At 59.3% G+C, this 20,843-nt stretch overlaps 1 protein-coding gene and 1 long non-coding RNA gene across 3 annotated transcripts; one reads left to right on the top strand and one right to left on the bottom strand.

Annotated features, from left to right (window-relative positions):
- Positions 1 to 1,827: 1,827 nt before the first annotated feature.
- Positions 1,828 to 10,414, top strand: LOC139083790 (uncharacterized). Its single transcript, XR_011540720.1, has 2 exons — positions 1,828 to 2,132; positions 9,974 to 10,414. It is a non-coding gene; the product is annotated as an uncharacterized lncRNA (long non-coding RNA).
- On the bottom strand, positions 5,096 to 20,687 carry YJU2 (YJU2 splicing factor homolog). 2 transcript variants are annotated; one of them, XM_070622597.1, is made up of 8 exons: positions 20,344 to 20,687; positions 18,695 to 18,795; positions 17,123 to 17,267; positions 14,825 to 14,959; positions 11,974 to 12,155; positions 10,686 to 10,806; positions 7,593 to 7,737; positions 5,096 to 6,642 (listed from the first exon to the last, which is right to left on the bottom strand). In XM_070622597.1, exons 1-8 carry the CDS (start codon positions 20,365 to 20,367, stop codon positions 6,530 to 6,532), a joined length of 966 nt encoding a protein of 321 aa, XP_070478698.1. In that variant the 5' UTR covers positions 20,368 to 20,687; the 3' UTR covers positions 5,096 to 6,529. The 2 variants fall into 2 exon arrangements, with proteins under 2 accessions (XP_070478698.1, XP_070478697.1); XM_070622596.1 differs by lacking the exons at positions 10,686 to 10,806; positions 11,974 to 12,155; positions 14,825 to 14,959; ... (1 more) ...; positions 18,695 to 18,795; positions 20,344 to 20,687 and adding an exon at positions 8,556 to 9,694.
- Positions 20,688 to 20,843: the final 156 nt, after the last annotated feature.

Here is a 20,843-nt window from a genome sequence, read left to right as displayed (position 1 = left end):
GCCGCCCCGATCCGGTCCCAGCCCCGGGCACAAAGGGAGATAAAGCTCCTCCAATCCTCCTTCACGTTTTGGAAAGACTTTACCGCCGCCGCCGGCGCGCGCCCGGGAGGTGGGACTTTGGGAAGGGGGCGCGCGGGCGGACGCCCCAGCCCCCGCCGACCCCCGGCCGCGTCCCGGGCAGCGTCGTCAAGGCTTCCCCGCCCCCCCCACCTCCGCCTCCGCGGCTCCCCCGCCTCCCCTCCCCCTGCGCCCCCCTGGAGGTGACGGAGACCTTCAGCTGTTCTGGGGAGGGGGGCGCCGCCGCCCGCGGAGGGAGGGGGGACGCGGGGCGGGAGTGGCGGGGACCGGGGCCGCGGCAGCCGGACGCTGACCCGGAGGACCGAGGCCGGCGGGAGCGAGCGAGGTGCGCGGGAGGTGGGGACCGGCGGGGGCTGACCTTGCTCGGGAGAGCGGGAGGCGCGGAGGCGGGAGGGGGGAGAGGAGGGAGGGGAGGGGGCGACGGGCCGGGAAACGGGGGGCTGGACTTGACCGCGAGGCGGGGTGAAAGTGACCGGCATGGGGTGAGGGGGGCGGGGGGTGACGTGAGTGACCGCCGCGGCGGGTGGAAATTGCACCAGGGTTTGGCAGGCGGTGTGGAAATGGTGCCCGAGGTCACTGGCTCAAATGGATGTGGACGCAGCTGAAGGAAGTGGGGAGGCGACGGGAGGGACGGGGAGCTGGCTTCCCCTCCCCCAAGAGGGCTCATCCCGGCCCTCCGCCCCCAGGGGACTAATTGCAGGATGCGGGGCGGGGGGCTGGGGCAGCTGGCCAGGGGAAGGGAGATGGTATCTGTGCCTGGCGCGTGTCCCCGGCATCTGTCCCTTTGTGGCTTCTGAGGGTGGAGGCAGGAGGGGGACAGAGATGAGAGGGGTCTCGCCCGGCCTGGCTGCCTGTTGGCAGCCGCAGCTGTCTGGGGACGAGGACGATAAGAGGTTTGGGGACAGCGATAGGCGAAGGGAGCTGCCACCTCCAGAGCAAACGCATTTTTTTCTTTTCCCAAAAGCGGGCTTGCTCAGGTCCCATTGGAGTCACAGAGGGGCGGGCAGGGAGGATGGGACCCCAGGTTCCCTTCTCCCCGTGCCCCCTCTCCCAGGGTGGGCTGGTGCCGATGGCTTGGAGGGGACGGAGGGCCACAGTGCTCTGAGCCGCCCACCCCCCCAGGAACAGCCGGGCCAGGCCAGCGTCTGTCTGCTCCTTGCCTCCCTGATTTGAAAAATGGGGCATCTAATAGGAAAACCCCCAGGGAGCTCAAGAGAGGCAGGATGGCCAGAAGGGAGTGAGTCATTTTACGGATGGGGAAACTGAGGCACAGACTGGAGAGGGACTTGCTCGGAGCCACCCGTGGCTCATTCTGCCTGGACGCCACGATCTGGCCCGGCTTGGGGTGGCAGAGACCCGCCAGCGTCTCCTCATGGGATCAGCGGTTCTGCATCTCCCCTGCCACCACCGTTAGCCTGTCTCCAGATGGGGAAACTGAGGAACAGAGCTGACCAGGCAAAGCCTGTAAGGGCGGCAGGGTTCCCTGTGTCCCCCCCTTTCCAGCTCCCGCGGTGTCGCCCACTGCAAACCTGTTGAGCTGGGTCCCCCCCCTGCAATGGGCGACAAGGCAGCGTCCCCGGCGACCTCGGGGGAGCACGGCGGGTAATTGTCCTGTTTTCTGTCAGCCGCGAGGCGATTCCCGGCTTGGGGATGAGCTGTTGACAGATCTCATCAGCTCCCGGTCGTCGCCCTGGTGGATAACTGCGAGCCATCTGAGGTATAAATATTTGAGAGGGGCCTTCTAATTGCAGAGCGTGCCCGGAATAGCGATGAGAGGCCCCGAGGCGGAATCAAACGGCGTTTGACTTCCCTGCGCCTCAGGAGCCAAGCCGGCATCTCCCGGGGCGCCCGCCCCAGCCCAGGAGAGGATGGGGGCGTTCGGGGAGGAGCGGGAGGCGGTGGCAGAGGAGGAGGAGGAGGAGGGCGGGCTGGTGGTCTGGTGACCTCCAGGAGTGACCTTGAAGACCCACATCACCTCTAGGGGTTTGGCGCTTCTGATTGCGACAGCAGGGAGCAGGGGCGCGAGGCCCAGAGGAGACACCTCGTGGACAAAGGCAAGGAGGCGAGCAGTGTGGGGGTCCTGGGCCGAGGGGCCCTCCCTTCCTCCAGCGCTTATGGTTTAAGGGGCAGTTTATCAGGGGCATCTCCTTGAACATCTTCTAGAACATTCCATCACCCCCAAAAGAAATCCTGTCCCCACGTGCAGTCACTCCCCACCCCCTCCCCAGCCCCTGGCCCCCACGAGCCCGCTCTCTGTCTGTGGATCTGCCTGTTTTGGACGTTTCACGTCCATGGGATCACACGTCGTGTGTCCTTCTGTGTCTGCTTCTCTCCCTGAGCGGCGTGTGTTCAGGTCCGTCCACGTGCGGCTGCGTCGGGGCCTCCCCCCTTTTCATGGCTGAGTAATATTCTATTGCATGGCACACAGTAGGTGCTCAATAAATGCTTAGGGTGGACGGGGCCTCAGGAAGGAGCTGGATGGGGTTCCTGGCTGGGGGCTGTGCCTGCCCTCCCGGTCCCTTACCCTTGACTCATGGAGCAGCACCCGGATCCACGAGTCTGAGGCAGGGTGGGAGCCAAGGCGCCAGGCCAGGAGGGGGCCAGGTTGGGACGGCCCACAGTGGGACCTAAAATCTCCTAATCTGATGGAGGAGACAAGGCCTTGCCTCGGGAGCTCCTAGTCTGGCAGAGGGACAAGCTCCTGGACACAGCTCTGCCTTTCTCAATGCGCAGTCTGAGGGGAGCAATGTGGCCTTGCCCTCGGAAGCCCCCAGTCTGATGGAGGAGGCATGGTTCTGACCTCAGGGGCCCCAGTCTTCAAGGATCGCAATCAGATGGGGGAGGCACGGTCCAGCCTTCAAGAGCCCCTAGTCTGATGGAGGAGGCATAGCCATGTTGTCATGAGCCCCCAGGCTGCATGCGCTGTGGGAGCCTGGGGGTCAAAGATGGAGCCACTGTGCCTTGAAGCCATTCCAACGCAGGTCCTGCCCCCACCCACCCTGAGCCCTCGGGGCGGCCTCCCCTCCTCTGTGAAATGGGGCCATAGGGGGCCAAGCTGGGGTGTGGAGGGGCTCAGGCACAGGGGCGGCCCCTGGGCTCCTTCGCGAGGCCCAGGCTCAGGGTCCCCCCCCCAACCTCCGCCCGGTCCCTCTGATGTGCTCCCGTCCCTCTGATGTGCTCTGGCAGCCGGGCAGCCCTGGGGGAGATGACGGAGGAGATTCTGAATGAGGCCTGACAGCTCGGGAGGGGATGACAGACACGGAGCTCCAGGGGGACGGAACTGTCAGCAGCGATGGGGGAAGGGCAGGCTCCTGAGCAGAGGGGGCTCCCGGGGAGGGCGGGCAGGCGGGCAGGGAGCGGGGGCGGCGGGCCGAGGCCCCGGCCTCAAAGCCAGCAGGGAAAATAAGAATTGAAGAACCCATTCCAGTGGGGTGCGGAGGGGTCAGGGGGGCGGCAGGGAGTGGGCAGACCGTGAAGTTCCCTGGGCCTCAATGTCCTCATCTGTGAATGGAACACAGCCACTCAGGCCACTAACATTTATTGAGCACCTACTGAGTATCTGGATGGACTCAGGGGGTGGGGACACATTCATCAAGACACCTAGCTTTGGGGCTGGCCCAGTGGCACAGTGGTTAAGTGTGCACGTTCAGCTTTGGTGGCCCGGGGTTCACTGGTTCGGATCCTGGGTGCAGACAGGGCACTGCTTGGCACGCCATGCTGTGGTAGGCGTCCCACATATAAAGTAGAGGAAGATGGGCACAGATGTGAGCTCAGGGCCAGTCTTCCTCAGCAAAAAGAGGAGGATTGGCAGCAGATGTTAGCTCAAGGCTAATCTTCCTCAAAAGAAAAAAAAAAAGACACCTAGCCTTGCAAAGCTCATTGTCTGGGGGGGGGGTCTGGCAGGTAGGGGGCCCCCATGACCCCAACCTCCTTGAATGTGGCCCCTTGAATGTGGCCGGGCCCTGTGGCTTAGTTTTGACCAGCGGAACGTGGCAATGGTGATGGAATGTCACTTTCAGCTGACTCTCCTCTCGTGCTGGCTTTGGGAGACAGTGGCTGGAGGAGCCGTGTGGGCAAGTGACGGAGGGCGGCCTCTGGTCACAAGCCCGAGGGGAACTGAATTCTGTCCACAAGCACGTGAGCGAGCTTGGGAGCAGATCCTGCCCCGGCCCGGCCTTCAGATGAGACCCCAGCCCTGGCCGACATCTCGATTGCAGCTGCGAGACCCTGAAGCAGAGGATCCAGCGAAACTGCATCCAGATTCCTGTTGTTTCCAGCTGCGGATCTGGCGGGTAATTTGTCACGGGGCATCAGATGACTAACTCAGGAGCCCCAGACAATAAAGACACCACCTCAAGGCACGCTCTCCAGCGATGCTCCCCAGCTCCATTTTCATCACGGCTCCCACCACCTCTAGCATGTGTTTATTTTATTTATATTTTATTATTACGTTTAGGCACATTTACTCTTTTATTCCCCATCCTCCAACAAGAATGTCACCTTTATGAGCAGGGACTGTCCGTTTTTCCTCACTGCTGTGGCCTCAACGCCTAAAACAGAGCTGGGCACACAGTAGGTGCTTAATAAGTAACAGTGAATGAGCAAACGGACTAATAAGCTTGCACAAGGAAACGCAGATGAGCGAGTTTGTGTGAAGAGCTCAGCACGAGAGGTGGGCAAGGGTAAACGCCAGCTGTTGTCATTCCTCACTGTCACTTCATCCACCATGTCACACTGAGAAGAGGGGAGCTGGCGCCTGTCCTCGGGTGACCTCAGCCAGGAGAGTTGCATGGACGGTGTGAGCCTAGAAATTGGGGGGCAAGCGGGTGTCCTGACCCCCTGCCCCTGGAGTCTGTGGGGAGCAGAGCTGCTGTTCTGGACGGGACGGCACACTTGCTCCGAGGGGCCTGATGGGAAACATGTGGCTTCGCAGGGCACAGCGCCTCTGCCCTCACCTCTCCACCCTGCCACCGCAGAGGAAAGGCAGCCGCAGGCAACCCACACGCAAATGGACATGTCCGTGTGCCAATAAAACTTTATTGACAACAACAAGCTGGGGGCCGGATCTGGCCCTCGGATCGGAGTTCGCTAACCTGTGTTTTGGAACGGAGTCAGGCTGACATTTAACAATAGGCAGTAAGTGACAGTGACAGATGGCACATGGTCGTGGCAAAAACTGGGGTGGATCCTGAACCACGGGGGCTCAGGGGGCAGCCTGAAGGAAGGAACCCACGGGGACCAGGGAGGCCCCAAGCCGCCCCCCTTCCTCACGACCTCTTAAGTCGGATGTTTCTTTTAACCAAGAGTCTGAAGGGAGCACATCCAGGCACCGTGCGTGACGCTGAGTCTGAGGACAACAGGCATTGTGCCGGGAGATGCTCCACAGCTGGCTCCCTGGAGGGGGCCCTGACACTAGCGTTTGCCGAGTCCCGTGGTGCAAATACTCCCGCTGTGGCCAATTTTAAGCCACAAGTGTGATGCTGCTGAGGGCAGGACCGGGGAGACACGGCCAGCCTGAGCCAGTGTCGCCCGCCACTGGCCGGCTTCAAACCAGGACCTGGGGTCTTGCAGCCGCGGAGCTGGGAGGGGCCCCAAGTCGTCAGCAGAAGCCCTGGCTGGACCCCAGGCCACCTCTTCCCGTTGTCCCCAAGCAGGGAAATGACTTCGGGGAAGTGGGTCCCGAAAGTGGGGGCGTTTCCTCCCCCAGACTCTGACACTGAACAGCACAAAATGTCAGCATCGGATGCGACGCGAGAGCGTGTGGGTGACAGGAGGGCGGACGCGAGCCACCCTGGGGCACAGGGGCAGGGACGGGGCCGGAGAATCCCGGAGGGGAGAGGCCTGGGGCGCAGTGACCCCCGCAACCTTGGGGCCCTGAGCTTGGGGCCACGTTTCCCGGTCACAGGACCCCGTGAGCGCTGGCCTGCGGCGTAACAAACTAGCCCCAACCTTAACGCCCTAAACGGCCAACGTTTATTGTCTCGTAGCTTCTGAGTCAGGGGTCCTGGACCGGCTAAGTGACACGGTTCTGGGGCCCCTCCTCAGACGCTGGCAGAGAGGGGGCGCCCAGGCCAGGTCGGCGGGTCCCTTTTATTGGCTCCAGACGGTTTGGAGATGGGGTGGGGGTGGGAGATGGCTCACCCACGTCCCTGAAACATGGCTGACAGCGCAAGGACCGTCCAAGAGACGGCCGCGAAGCCCTGCCGGAGCTGCTCCAGGATGTCCCACCCTGAACTCGGGGCCAGGAAGTGGCAGCGTGAGCGGGGGGCGGCGAGGTCCGGACGGCTGCTGGTGGGGGACAGGAGAGGAATCGAGTTCGTCGTTGGCCCCATCGCCCTCGGGCCATATTGGTGCTCGTCCGGTTGCGACTCTGGTCGGTGCCAAGGCCTCTGTTCCCGACCACCGGCTGGAGCCGCGGGACCCCTGACGCGGGGAAGGGCGCGGCTGGGGCTCAGTTGCTGCCGCTGCTGTCGTCGCTGTCCGAATACACGCCGAGCTGGCTCAGGGACGAGGCGCCGGGCGCCCGGGCGGCAGGGCCAGCTGCCTTCCCGTTGTGCACGGCGCCTGGGGGAGAGGCGAGAGCTGGCCCACTGCACTTTGTGCCCACGGCCCTCCCCGGACTGTTCCCGAAGGGCCGAGGGGGGCGACGCTGGGAGAGTGGGGCGGGCCGTTTCTGCTTATTCGTGGAGGGGGCGCAAACAAGGCGGCCTTTCTGGAAGGCGAGTGGCAGGACCCGCCACAGTTTAAACCCACATGACCTTTGACACAGCAACTCCACTTCTGCAAAGTGACCGCTGGAAACCCCGCCCAGGCGGCCAAAGGTGCCCGTGCCAGGAGGACACGGCAGAAAAAGGACACCGCTCCACGGCCAAAGGCAAAACACATGCTACAGGGACTAAGAGAAGCCGATCCTGGCTCCACCACCCAACCCGGCTGTGTGGCTCTGGGCAGGTGGCTTCACCTCTCTGGGCCTTGGTCCCCCCATCTGATAAATGGACTGATGACCATACTGACGACAACGGCTCACGTTCAGGAAGGCTCGTTGGGTGCCAGGACCCACGGCCAGGGCCTGACATGCAGCAGCTCGTGGACCCAACACGAAAACCCCAGGAGGCAGGTCCTGGCGTGACCCACACCCTCCAGGACAGGAAACTGAGGCACGGGGTCGGGGCGCGTGAGGTCCCAGGACCTCAGCCACAGAACAAGCACGTGGCGGTGCAGACCCGCGCCCAGGCTGCTCGCGGGATCCTGCTCTCGGCCACCTCCCCAGGCGGAGCCGAGGGTCTCGACCCCGGGGTCACACACGGGGAGCAGCAGCCACACAGGGCGAGGTGGGGACGCCCGGGAACCGCCTGCGAGGTGAGGCCGCGACTACGGACGAGGAGGACCCGGCAGGCGGGGACACAGCTCTGCCCCGCCCACCCCGCGGGCTCCCCACCGGCGCAGGGACGCTGCTGCCCCTGGTGGCCGCCGGGGGCACTGCACTCAGCTGCCCGGACCCAGAGGGAACCTACCAGGGGCGGATGCGGCAGGGTCCCGCCGGGCGCTCTGGTCCAGGTCTGTTTTCTTCACCACGACCAGGCCCGACAGCTGGGGCCTGCTGCCAAGGGTGCCGACGCTCCGCTCCCAGCTCTCTGCCTTCCTCTTGGCTTTCGGGGCCTGTGGGTGATGGGGGGACACGAGTCGGTGGTCCGGCCCAGACTCCCCCCTTCTCTGGCCTCCCTGCCCCTAGTCCCCTGCTGAACCAGTTGCCAGAGGGATCTCTGCCACCTCCACTCCCCTGCTGTGCTGTGTCTCTCTCCTGCCCTAAAAGCCTCTATGGCTCCCCATCGCCCCAACCTTGGTACTCAAGACTCAAGGCCTTTGCCCACTTTCCATCCCACACACCCTGCACTTAGACTTCCTAAATCACACTGGGGCGTCTCACCTTCACCACACCATTCCCTTCACCTGGAAATGCCCCATTTGCCTCTAGTGCACTTGGTGAACTCCTACTCATCCTTCAAAACCCAACTCCGGTATCCCCCCCACCCTGAGGAAGCCTTTTCTCACAGTTCAAGCTCAAACGAGTGCTGCCTGTCCACACCCACAGCCCTCTACTGCCTTATCCACTGGCCCCCCAACCGTGCTGCGGGTTCCTGTCTTGGTCACTGCTGGGTCTGCGGTGCCGCAAAGAGTTCTTGGCACGTAGTAGGTGCTCCATCAGTGTGTTTGAGCGAATGTGGCAAAATGGAGGCACCCACTATGGGGACTTGCTAGGGGGAGGCAGAAAGGGGCTCAGGCCCATCTCTGGCTCTTCAGTCACACAGAAGGGACCCCTTTTATGTTGAAATAGAGGAACCGGAAACCCCTAGATTCAGGAGGCCCCGTGTGAGCCGGGAGCGGGCGATGCGGGGGGCGTGAGGGGCAAGGTCCCACCTTCACCGTCTGCAGGAGGGGAGAGCGTGGACGAGCAAGATGGTCAGGACCACACCCACCCTGATGAACGAACGGTGCGAAGGAAAGACAGACGTCAGGCTGGAGCAACAGCGTCGGGGGGGGGGCGGCCACTGCGGGCAAGGTGGTCAGGGAAGGCCGCCTGAGAGAGGTGACCTTGGGCCGACGGCAGAACGAGGAGGACGAGTTCACCAGTGGAGACGGGAGGGAGGGTGCTCCAGGTGGAGGGCACACTGAGGCAAAGGCCCAGAGGCGGGGCTGAGCTCGGCGCACCCAGGGTGCTGGGTCAGCTGGGGCGCTGCATGTGGGAGGGGGAGGACGCAGGGCCACACCGCACGCAGGGTCCCGGCCGCGGGGCTCAGGGAGTGGCGACCACGACAGGTGCAGTCCAGGGAGGGGGCGGAGAGGGACCAGGAGTCCCAGGCGAAGCTTCCTCATCGGGACCACTCGACTGACTCATGGGGTCAGGCCCTCTGGGCGACACCATCACGGGTTCCCGGGCGGCCTGAGAGCTGAGAGTCACGAGCGTTTGTTCCCCAAACCGTCTACGCCGCGTGTGCTCGGTGTCATTGAACTCAGCCACCAAAACAGAAGTGTGGAAACAGACATCCTGCCATAAAAGCTACACGGAAGGTTCGAGAAGGTTCGAGAAGTCTCGATGAAGGCATATCGCTTAAAACAAAACAAAGAAAGTCTGCCGTCCAATGAGGGATCAGCAAGCTCGCCACCAAAGACCGGGAGGAAAAATCAGAAAAGCTCAGATTACTTTGAAATAGCTTTGATCTCTTGTTCCATTTAAAAAGAAAAAATAAAAAGAGGAAATTTCAGACAATGATATCTGGGGGTGGCTTGGGCGAGAAAGCCAGCGTGAGAGCTCTAATCAGGGGACATAGCCTCCAGGAAAATGTCTTGGTTCCCTGTTAAAAGATTAATGGGTGAGCGTGTGGGACCCCAAACCCAGTCTCGCTTCTGACAGTAACAGAATTCTCAGCCGGAAAATGGCTGCCTCCATGGAGGACTACACTTCCCAGCTTCCTTTGCAGCAGGATGTGGTCACATGGTTCAGTCCTGACCAATGGGATGTGAGCAGACGGATGCGCTCCATCACGGATGGAATAACCTTAATGGTCCTCGCCCCGCCCCTTTCCATTGGCTGGGATGCGACCATGGCACCGAGATGGCATCATCCCCGGGCCGGCAGGTCAGGAGAAGGCAGGCATCCGGGTCCCTGACACCATGGGGCCACCTTCCCTGTTCCAGTTGGCTGTGCACAACAGTTATTCAAGAGAAAAATATCTCTGCAGTTGAAACAGCCGTTACTTTGGGTCCTGTCCAGCGGCTGGACTTGTATTTCACTCAGACCACGAATGTGTTTTGAATTAAAATAACATGCTTTGGGGGGGTCCCTGTGTAACTTACGATTTCCCACTTTAACTCCCTGTTTCCATTAACAAACCAGAGTGGGCTTGACCATCCTGGATAAGACAGCCGTGGTGGAAAATGCTGGTCGTCCACCTGCCACATCCTCCTCTTCCCTTCCTTCTGCCAGCACGGGCCAGCTAGAGGATGCGGCTCCCAGCCTGCCTTGCAGCTAGATGCGGCCACTTGACCGAGTCCAACCAACGGGACACGAAGAGGAATGACACTGCACAGGAGGTGGGCCACACCTGAATCGGAGCCGCAAGGCACTGGCAGGTGTTCCTCCACGCCCCCGAGCTGGAACCCGAGCGTGCCCTGAGCCAGCTGTGACCACAGAGCGGGAACCGACGCTCCAGGAGAGGGCAGAGCAAGGAGATGGAAGGAGCCTGGGCCTGTGAATGACTGCATGGAGCCGAGGTGCCCAAAGTCTGGGGCTGCCAGGACTGCTACGTGACCGAGAAATAAACCTCTGTGTTCTCAAGTCTCTGAATCTGGGGATCTCCTTGCTTCAACCGCTGAGGAAGGGGCTGGCAAACGAGTCCCATAGGTCGGCCACCTGTCTCTGTAAATGAAGTTTTACTGGCACACAGCCACGTCCACTTATTGTTGTTACACACGTTCCACGGCTGTTTTGTGCTGCGATGGCAGAGCTGAGCAGTGTGACACAGGCGGTCCGGCCTTTTAAGCCCACCTGTGGCTTACACTGCCCCAGCTTAGCCTGAGAGCCAGGGAGAGTCGGGCAGCCCACTCACCTCGTCCAGGATGGCGGTGGGGTTGGGCCGGAGGGCTGGCCGGGGTGGGGCGGGGGCGTCCTCCTCCTCTGAATCCGAGTCTTCCAGCAGCCTTCGCTTCCTGGATTCCTCCACCAAGGCCCTGAGGGACGGAACGTGGGACGTGGGGACGTGCTCCGCAGGGGGACATTGCTGGGACCCCCCGCCAAGGCGTGTGGGCCCTACTGCTCTTTCCTGACCTCATGGAGAAGTGGATGGAGGGGTACACAAACTCCTTTTTCTTAAAAAAAATTGTCTTTATCCACTGAGGGCAGTGAGTAGTCCACTGGACACTGGGACCAGCCTATCTAGACGGGAAGCACGGCCGGTGACCTTGGTCGGGGCCATGCCTGGAGCTCCCAGAAGTTCAGTCCATTTGGTTGTTATCATGACGCTCAAAACAGTGCCTGGCACGCAGAAGGTGCCCAATAAGTGCAGACTCCTCTCATGCTACTCACAGTATCACTGACCTGCCCGCCCAATAGGGCCGACCAAGCACCTACTGTGCGCCTGACCGCGCCCTAGGCCCCAGGGACACAGAAGTCAAAGTCCCTGTGCAGAGTGTAAAAGGGGGTGAGACGATAAAGCGAGAGACGGCAGGTCAGCAAGAAGGTTCCAGAGAGTGGGTGCCGTGTAGAAAAGCTGGAACACAGCGGGCCTGAGACTGTGCCCTCAGAGAGGCGGGCTCGCCAGGCTGGCCCCCAGTGGCATCTGGAGCTAGACTCGGGCTCGGCTGCCCACGCTGCCTGGGCTCCTGGCCCTCAGCTTGCTGTGCAGACACGGGGTCTGGCCAAGCTCTGCTCCCTGCCTGAGCCCGGTCCCCCAAGAATCTCGGCCTGGTCTACGAGCCCTGGGGACGGCCCCTCACACGCACATCTGGTTTGGGGGAATTGGGCATGTCCTGTGGACTCCCCTGGGAGAGGACTCTGGAAGCTTCCACCTGGTCTCCCGCCCCCGCCCCACGTGCCTTTTCCCTCTGCTCACTTTTCTGTTATAAACCACACTGTGAGGACAACTATGTGGCACGTCCTGGGGGTCCTCCCAGCAAATCTTTGAACCTGGGGCTGGGTCTGGGGACCTGACACAGATGCCATGAGAGAGAGTGAGATGGAGGAGGCGGGTGGCGGGGACGGCCTCCCTGAGAAGGCAACACTTGAGGGAGCCATGGAAAGATCCAGAAGCGGGGCGCTCCAGGCAGAGGGAATGGCCCGTGCGAAGGCCGGGAGGTGGGTGGAGCCCCGGGGACCCCCGGCCCGCCGCCCCGACTCACGCCGTCTCCCTCTCGTCCTCCTCCTGCTCCTGCTTCTGCCGCTCCTCCTCCGACAGGCGGTGCTGGCGCAGCATGGCCTCGAAGTCCACGTGCGCCTGCCGCTGGTTCAGGTCCTTGAGCTCCTGCAGGTTCTCCAGCACTTCCATCTCCAGCTTCGAGTCCTTGGTTCGGTTCTCCAGCACCTGGCGGGCACAATGACGCGGGCTGAGCGGGCTGGGATGTCACCCCTCGACGCGCCCCGCCTGGCCACGGGGGTCCCCACAGGGGTGACCACAGGCAGCCTGGAGCTTCGATTCACACGCCCAACCCGGTCCCATCGCTGTGCCCATTTCAAGCTCCAAACACTGAGGCCCGGGGAGCAGAACTGACCGCCTGAGCCCACACGGCTGGTCAGCACTGGAGCCAGGCGGCCTGGACGTCCAGCCTGGCTCCATCTTTAAGTAAAAATAACACTGAAGCTTTAAAAAGATAACCAGAGCCACTGCTCTGGGCCAGAAAGAGGATTCCAGATATAATCTCATTTAATCTTTACAAAAACCTCATTTTACAGACAAGGAAACTGAGGCTCAGAGACATGGAGCTGGCCGCCCCCCGTCTCAGAGGGCTGGCTGAGGTGAATTCTGCCTCGGCTGCTTCCTGGCTGTGTGACCCCGCTGCATTGTCCCTCTGGGAGACGGGTGAGACCAACTCCTCCTCCTGGAGGGGGGCTGGCTCAGGGTCACGCCTCTGACAGACAGAACAGGACAGAGTGATGTGTGTCACTTCTGAGACGAGGTCATAAAATGCACGGCGCCTTCCAGCTCGTGCTCTGGGACCACTCAGTCTGGGGAGGCAGCCGCCGCGCTGTGGGGAGGCCCACACCGCAGCCTCTGCCAACAGCCACGCGAGGGAGCCACCCTGGAAACAGCTCCTCCAGCCCCGGTCGAGCCTTCGGATGAGGCCGCCCTGGCCGACAGCTCAGCTGACTCTGAGCCAGAACCATCCAGCTAAGCGGCTCCCGGATTGCCGACCTCAGAAACTGTGGGATAACGAGCGTCTGAAGTTGCGAGGTCTGGGGTAACCTGTTACGCACCAACAGCTAACCAGTACCCATACCCCTCCCTCCTGCCCTGCACGGCCGCTGGGGAAGTCGGACCAGATCCGACGTGGCTTAAAACAACTGGCAGAGCTTGGAGGGTCCAGGAATAGAAGGGCATTGTGAGGTGGCAGCAGACAGGAGGGAACACAGACTTGCTAATATTTCTCAGAAAGACCACAAAAAATGTCCAGCTGAGGATGAAAATTTCCTTGACAAATAACAATGACAGTATCGACATCATGAATTACTAACTAAGTGCCATGCCCTGGTTTAAGAGTTTTACGTGCGTGAACTCGTTTAATCCTCGCCACAAGTGTATGCAGAGGGCCTGGTTATCAATCTCATTCTACAGATGAGGATGCTGAGGCACAGAGAGGCCAAGTGCCTTGCCCAAGGTCACACAGCCAGGAAATTTTCAAGAGAACTTGTCCTTCTACATTTCTAATCTTAGTACCCACGGGTCTTATGGGTCATGGGAACCTGCTTAGAAAACTGGGGGAGCCACCTGCGAGGAGCACCTTGCATTACGAAGTCCGACTTCCTGTCTCCCTGAATTAGTTTTCTCTGGCTGGGTAACAATCTACCACCAGTGGCTTAAAGCAACATGACTCCACTCTCATGATTCTGTTGATCAGGAGTCAGGCCCGGCCAGGTTCCCTGGCGGGGTCTCACAGGCTGAAACCAAGGGGTTATGGCCTCATTGGAGGCCCAGGGTCCTCTCCTGAGCTCACTCAGGCCGCCGGCAGAACTCAGCTCCTTGTGGTCGTGGGACTGACGTCCCCGTTTTCCTGCCAGCTGTTGACCGGGGCCGTTCTTGGCTCCTAGAGCCCGTCTGCCGTTCCCTGCCACGCGGCTCCCTCCACAGCGACACTCCTCCAACGTCTGCCGTCCTCCGTCTCCAACTCTAGAGCCGTCTGGACAGCGCCCCCTCTTAGGGTCGACTGTGTCATAACCCAATCCAGCCTGATCACAGGAGTGAGATCCTCGTGTAGACACAGTCCCGGGACCACGCCGGGCATGTGACCAGGAGGCAGGGATCCTGGGGGACATCTGAGAGTTCTGCTGACCACACTCCCCAACCCATTGCCCCGCCTGGGGGTCTGAAGCAGGAAGAGACACTAACACCACCTGCACCCACACATGTGCACAAACACACACACACATGCACACACACACGTGCACACATATGCACGTGCACCCATACACATGCACACACACGTGCACCCACACATGCACACAAACACACACACGCACCTGCACACTTGCACCCACATAGTGCACACACATGCTCACACACATGTGCAGCTACGCACCTGCACACATAGGTGCACAGACATGTGCGCCCACACACGTGCACCCACACACACATGCACCCACACATGTGCACCCACACACACATGTGCACCCACACACACGTGCACCCACACACATGCACCCATGCACACACCTGCACCCACACACACACACGTGCACCCACACACGTGCACCCATGCACACAGTGCACCCACACCACACACGTGCACCCACACACGTGCACCCACACACGTGCACCCATGCACACACGTGCACCCACACACACACATGCACCCACACACGTGCACCCATGCACACACCTGCACCCACACACACACGTGCACCCACACACGTGCACCCATGCACACACCTGCACCCACACACACACGTGCACCCACACACGTGCACCCACGCACACACGTGCACCCACACACGTGCACCCACACACGTGCACCCATGCACACAGGGCGCCCGGCTCACCTTCATGGGGTTGTTCAGCTCCTCGTCCTCGCGCTCCTTCTGCACCCTCTTCTCCTCCTCCTCCAGGAGCTTCTCGGCCTGGAAGTTCCGCGTGGCCCCGTGCTCCATGGTGTAGTCTGTGTTCTCGGGGTCTGTCTGGGAGGGAAGACGGGCAGACGTCAGCTCCTACGTTCCTGGGCATCAAAAGGTCCTGCTCTATACGGCGGCCAGCAGCCCGGGACACCTTCTCAAGGTGTGTCCCTCCTTCCTACAGCTTTTCTTTCTTTTTCTTGTCTTATTGCTTTGGCTGGTACGGTTCTTTCCATCTAGAGCTCCCGTCCCCTTTTGCAAACACACTTATCTCCCTGCTCCACCTGCAGCCCTTCAGCCTCCACACGTTTGCAAATAAAGGTCTCTGGGCCTTTGCACATGTTGTACCTTCTTTTCTGCTGTGTGTGTGTATGCACATGTGTGCACTTGTTAACATTTTTCCTTAATTATCAAGTACACATCAAGCACGTATAGAGAAAGCTCGTGTCTGTGTTTATCAAACAGAGAGCCAAAATACAACACGGTATCCTGCGTGAGACCCTGAAACAGAAAGAGACTTTAGCAGAACAACTGAAATCCCCATCACATCTGGAGTTTGGTTAATGATAATGTCCAACGTTTGCTCTTATTGTGACAGAAGCACCATGGAGACGAAAGACAATAACAGGAAGGGAAGCTGGTGGGGGGAGATGGAGCCCTCTGTGCTCTCTCTCCAGCTTCTCTGTAAATCTAGAAGTATTCTGAAATGACAAGTTTATTATCAAAAAAGAAAGCATGAGGAAGAGAGCGATCCCTATGTGCACGTGGCTGCAGAACACGTTATTTGGAAAATCGTGTAGGAAACTGTTAGAAGCGTTTGTCTCCACGTGGAGGGGCTGGCTGGGCAGAGGGGAGCAGGGAGCCAATTTTCCAGTGTGAGCCCTCAGTACTGTGTGAATTCTGTTTTCATCACATGCACGCAGAGACTTAAACTTACATATGTAACCCTAGTTATCAATCACCTGGAATTCTCCACGAGAAAGGCCAGTCTATGGCATTTTGCCACAATTCCTCTAGTCTTTAAAAAAATTCATGTGTATTCATTAATATCTAAATATATACATACTTTGCAATTCAAGTAATCATTTTCTGGAAACAACCCAAATGTCCGTTGATGGGTGAATGGATAAAGAGGATTTGGTCCATCCACACAATGGAATATTATGCAGCTGTGAAAAGGAATAAGGCCCTGACACAGCTGCACGTGGATGGACCTGCACACACGACACTCAGGGAGGGAAGCAGACACAGAGGGACACACAGTGTGTGATCCCACTGACATGAAATGTCCAGAACGGGCAGATCCACAGACAGAGAGCGGGCTCGTGGGGGCCAGGGGCTGGGAGGCGAGGATTGGGGGGACAGGACTTACTTTGGGGGGATGAAAATGTTCTGGAATTAGATAAAGGTGGAAGCGTAGTACATTGCAAAGATACTAAAAACCAGTGAATTGTACACTTCGAAGGGGCAGACTGTATGGCATGTGAATTATATCTCAATAAACTTGTTGTTAAAAAAGTAATCAAAATATCTAATTCTTTAAAATATCTTTCTTGTTTATTTTAATCAAATCTTATTTATTTATTTAATTTTTTTAAAGATTGGCACCTGAGCTAACAACTGTTGCCAATCTTCTTTTTTTTAATTTTTTCTTTCTGCCTTTTCTCCCCAAATCCCCCCAGTACATAGTTGTGTATTCTAGTTGTGGGTCATTCTAGTTGTGACATGTGGGATGCCACCTCAACGTGGCCTGACGAGTGGCGCCATGTCTGCGCCCAGGATCCGAACCAGCAAAACCCTGGGCCGCCAAAGTGGAGCACGAGAACTGAACCTCTTGGCCACGGGGCTGGCCCCTCAAATCTTATTTTTTAACCAAAGAAAAAAGCTCATGGCAAAAAAAATACTCAAATGGTACAGAAGTTTGTGAAAACAAAAATTATAAGTTCTCCTCGTCCTTTCCCCAAATCCTTAATACCATCTTTGAAGTCACAATTAAAAGTAAAAACGTGATTGTTACTGGTCATGTAATATTCCACTGTTAATCAAATCCCCTATTATTGTACATCTAGGTTGCTTGTAGTTTTTTGCCTTTATAAATAATGCTGTCACAAACATCCCCCCAAACCTTTGTCTGTTTCCTGGGCATAAGGGGGAATGGGATTGCCTGGCCGGAGAGGACAGCAGCGGGTAACCCCAGGGGAGGAGGGGCCGGCCTGGTGGGCCGCCTACCTTGAAGGTGATCTCTGCCAGGCAGCGCGTGCACTTGATGTAGAAGCGGAAGATGGGCAGGCCCAGGTAGGCCTCGTTCTGCACGGTCTCTTTGCGCGCGTTGAACTTCTTGCCCTTGTAGATGTACTCCCCACACGTCTTACATCTGTAGGGACAGGAGAGAGGAACTTGTGCGCCATCTCGGTGCCCTGGTTCCTACTGGTCGGATGCTTTGGAGTTTTGGCAGACGGCTGCTTGCATACCTCCAGGGACGGGGAGCTCCCTCCCACAAGGCAAGCTGCCTCGGATTCCCCTTTCCTGGAGTGCTCTTCTCACTATTATCTACCTGAGTCTCGGCCCCCGCGTCACCTTCTTGGGAAGCACCCAGATGAGGTGAGACTCGCCTGGCACACACTCCCGGAAGTAAGCTTGATGCTCATGGGGTATCCCGGCCTCCAGGGGGGACAATTCCTCCAGGAGCGAAGCCACACGGAGCCAGGCAGAGCTCCCGCCACGATGCCCTCCCTCAGCCCCTACCCCAGCCCCCGTGCTCCCCGGGCCAGCACGCCGGCCTCCTGGCCGTTCCTACAAACATCCCCAGCTCGTCCCACCTCCGGGCCTTGGCCCTGCAGCTACCACGGCCTGGACACCCTCGTCCTTCAGACACCAGCTCGACCGGCCTGTCTTCTGACATTTCCTTGACCCAGCGAAGCACCCTCTCCCTTCCCAGCGGCCTCTCCAGTCACTGCCTCTCATGCCTGATCCCCAGGTCCGACATATGCCGCGCATGAAGGCACCTGAGCACTTGTTCATTATCTCCACCCGCCTCCAGGCTGTGGGCCCCACGGGTCCGGGACTTTGTCAGTCCTGACGCCCACAGTCCCTGGTGCCCGGCCTAGGCCCTAGCAGACAGCAGGTGCCTAATAAATGACTGCCAAATGAAGAAAAATGAACGAAGGGAGGGGAGAGAGAAAATAAACAGTCGACGGTGTGTAAATACACACTGAGTTTCACTGAACGAAGGTGTCTTTGATTACCAAGTGTATCTGACTTTAAACAAGCTGAGACATGAAAAATTGTGGGGCTTAGCATTGGGAAGATATGGTCATTCTGAAGTGGTATGAAGGGCAAGACCTGGGGTCGGGGTGGGTTTAGACAGGGGACCGAGAAGGCCTCTCTGAGGGGGTGAGGCCTAAGCCAGGATCTGAAGGATGAAGAAGAGCTGGCCGTGCGAGGACAGAAGGAAGAGTGTTCCAGGCAGAGGGAACAGCCTGTGCAAAGGTCCTGCGGTAGAAATGACCGTGGCTTTTGGAGGAGGTGAATGCAAGTGCAGGGCCCCATCTCTGTGCTCCCACTTTTACTACCAATGGTCAAGATCTTGAGCTGGCACCAGCTGGGAGCTCTGCGAGGTCAGGGTGGGGCTGGGGGTATTAATCCCGAACAGTGAGGAAAGGGAGATGTGGCCTGGTCACTCTGTCACTGGGTCGACGTCTGAGCCAGGACCAATGACCTGGTCTGAGCGCCAGGGATGGGCCGCTCTCTGCGGATGCTGGGCACCAGGACCGCCTGCCACGACAGGTGGGGGGCACTCACCTCATGTTGAAGGGGGCCATCAACCGCACCACGTACTGCCGGTCTTTGGGCAGCTTGAGCTTGGGGATCTTGGACGGGTCAAAGTCGGGAGGGTAGTATTTCTGTGGGGAGGAAGGAAGCGTCAGGGGAGCTGCTTACAGACACAGGGGTGGCCCGGGGCCGAGGGAAGGGGCCCTGGGGGCTGCGTCGGGTCCCCAAGACCACCCCCGGGGCTCGAGGTCTGAGACTCCGGCCATGCTCTCGGCTAGTACCCATTACAGTGGACGGACAGAGAAAAACCCGTGGAGGGAAAAGGCGCGTGGGGCGAAGCCCAGAGGAAACCAGGTGCGAGCTTCCAGAATCTTCTCCAACGGAGGCACCCAGGACGGCGTTCTGGGTTCCCCTGGCAGGCAGGTGCGGCAACGTGTGTGAAATGTCGCCACCCAGAGAAGCTCGCAGAGACCGGGCATCCAGGATTTCCGTCGGGAGCTGGCCACGCAGACGCCCATGCCCAGGGTGGACCAGGACTCCAGACTCCAGGCAGAGAGCAGGGCTCAGTGTAAACCACGTGCTGGCCCGGGGAGCCATTCTTATCAGGGAACAGGGGTGACCACCCTGACGTTCCAGGTCCCCTATGCCAGCCAAGGGCCAGCCTTGCAAGGCGGCCCTCCTGAGGACGGCAGCCTCAGGCCTGCTGCATCAACTTTGGGCCTCAGTTTCCCCATCTGAGGGATGGGTAACCCGTCCACCCACGAGGACTGGATGAGCACGGCCCTTAGCCCAGGTCCCGGCACACGGAAGTCTCTACTGGTACGTTATGGAAATAGATGGCTCCCGGCGGGCTCCTCAGGGTGGAAGGGGTTTCACGGACACTGCACTGGAATGCGAGGAGGCTGGGGCCGGATTCCCGACACACGTGTTTTTAAAAGAGGGACTGAGCCACAGGAAGGGGCGTCCAGCGTGACCTCCCAACCCTGGACTCCTGGCCATCAGTCCTGAGGTCTATTCTCTCTCTGTCCCGACATCCTGGACTTGCACACTCCAAGGACGGGGAGCTCACCCCCTTTCTGGGAGCTCATACCCTCCTGAGAGGTGGGGACAGGGACTCAGAATTCAGGAGCTCTCTTTCCCAGAGGCCAAATCCTGCCTTCCGAGACCCCCCTCTACCCCTGAAGCATCCTGGATTTCCCCCAACGGAGCAAGGAGGAGAAGTTGAGGCAACTGGGAGGGTCCCCTGCCGCAGAGCAGAAGAGCTCAGCAAAGTCTAATCCGTCTCTGGAACGCGATTGGCTGAGGAATCTGGCATGGGCGGGGCCTAACCGAGCCCCGCCCCCGAAGGCCATGGAGTAGAGCGGGAATACCGCTATGACTAAGGAAGCCCCGCCCCGAGGGACGTGATTGGATAATATCCTTCGGAAAACCCAATGAGGGGAAGTGATTGGCTAAATAGCCAAAGCTCCGCCCCTCACAAGTGATTGGATACGAGGGGAAGCCGTAGCGAAGGCCCACCCCCCGTGGAAGGTGATTGGGAGGAGTTTGAGTAGCCCCACCCCGCGGAAGGCCGTTGGGAAGAAGAACAAGGTTTCAACAGGAGAGCAGAGGAAGCCACCTCGGCCGGAGCTCCGAGATGTCGCGCCCCGGGTAGAAGGTCCCAGTCGCCCATCACTTACGTTTAAAACCTTCCGCTCCGACATCTTTGCCTCCTACTCTTCTCACAAGCACAAGACGACCGCTTAGGCTTGGTGTTTACCGAACTTCCCCGTCCGTCCCCTGCACTTCCGCTTACGTCACTTCCTCCGCCTCTATTATTGGCTGCAGTGCACACAGCTTGTCTTTTTCATTGGCTCCGATTCCCGTCTGTCAAGATCCACCTCCCTACTAGCTCCCCTTCGGCGTTGCAACCTCGGTGGTACGCGACGATGGTTCCGGGAGCCGGCTGGGCTTGGAGAAGCTCCGAGGAGGCGCTGCGCCCCCTAGAGGTCGGCGGCGGCTGGTTAAAATTTCGTGGGGACACGACGTGGCTGCCGGTGGCGACAGTCCCTGATGTTCATTCCATTATCCAGCAAATAAAGCGCTGAGCGTTGAGCGCGTCCCCTGTGTGCTGATCTCTGGGAATCCACGCCTCGTTCTGTGTCCCTAGCGTCCACGTGGGGGGATTAGGGGGGACAGT

The sequence above is a fragment of the Equus przewalskii genome, chromosome 6 (assembly GCF_037783145.1).
Source record: "Equus przewalskii isolate Varuska chromosome 6, EquPr2, whole genome shotgun sequence".
Lineage (NCBI taxonomy): Eukaryota > Metazoa > Chordata > Mammalia > Perissodactyla > Equidae > Equus > Equus przewalskii.
The sequence above is the reverse complement of the archived record's forward strand: the minus strand, read 5'-3'. Positions and strand labels throughout refer to the sequence as shown.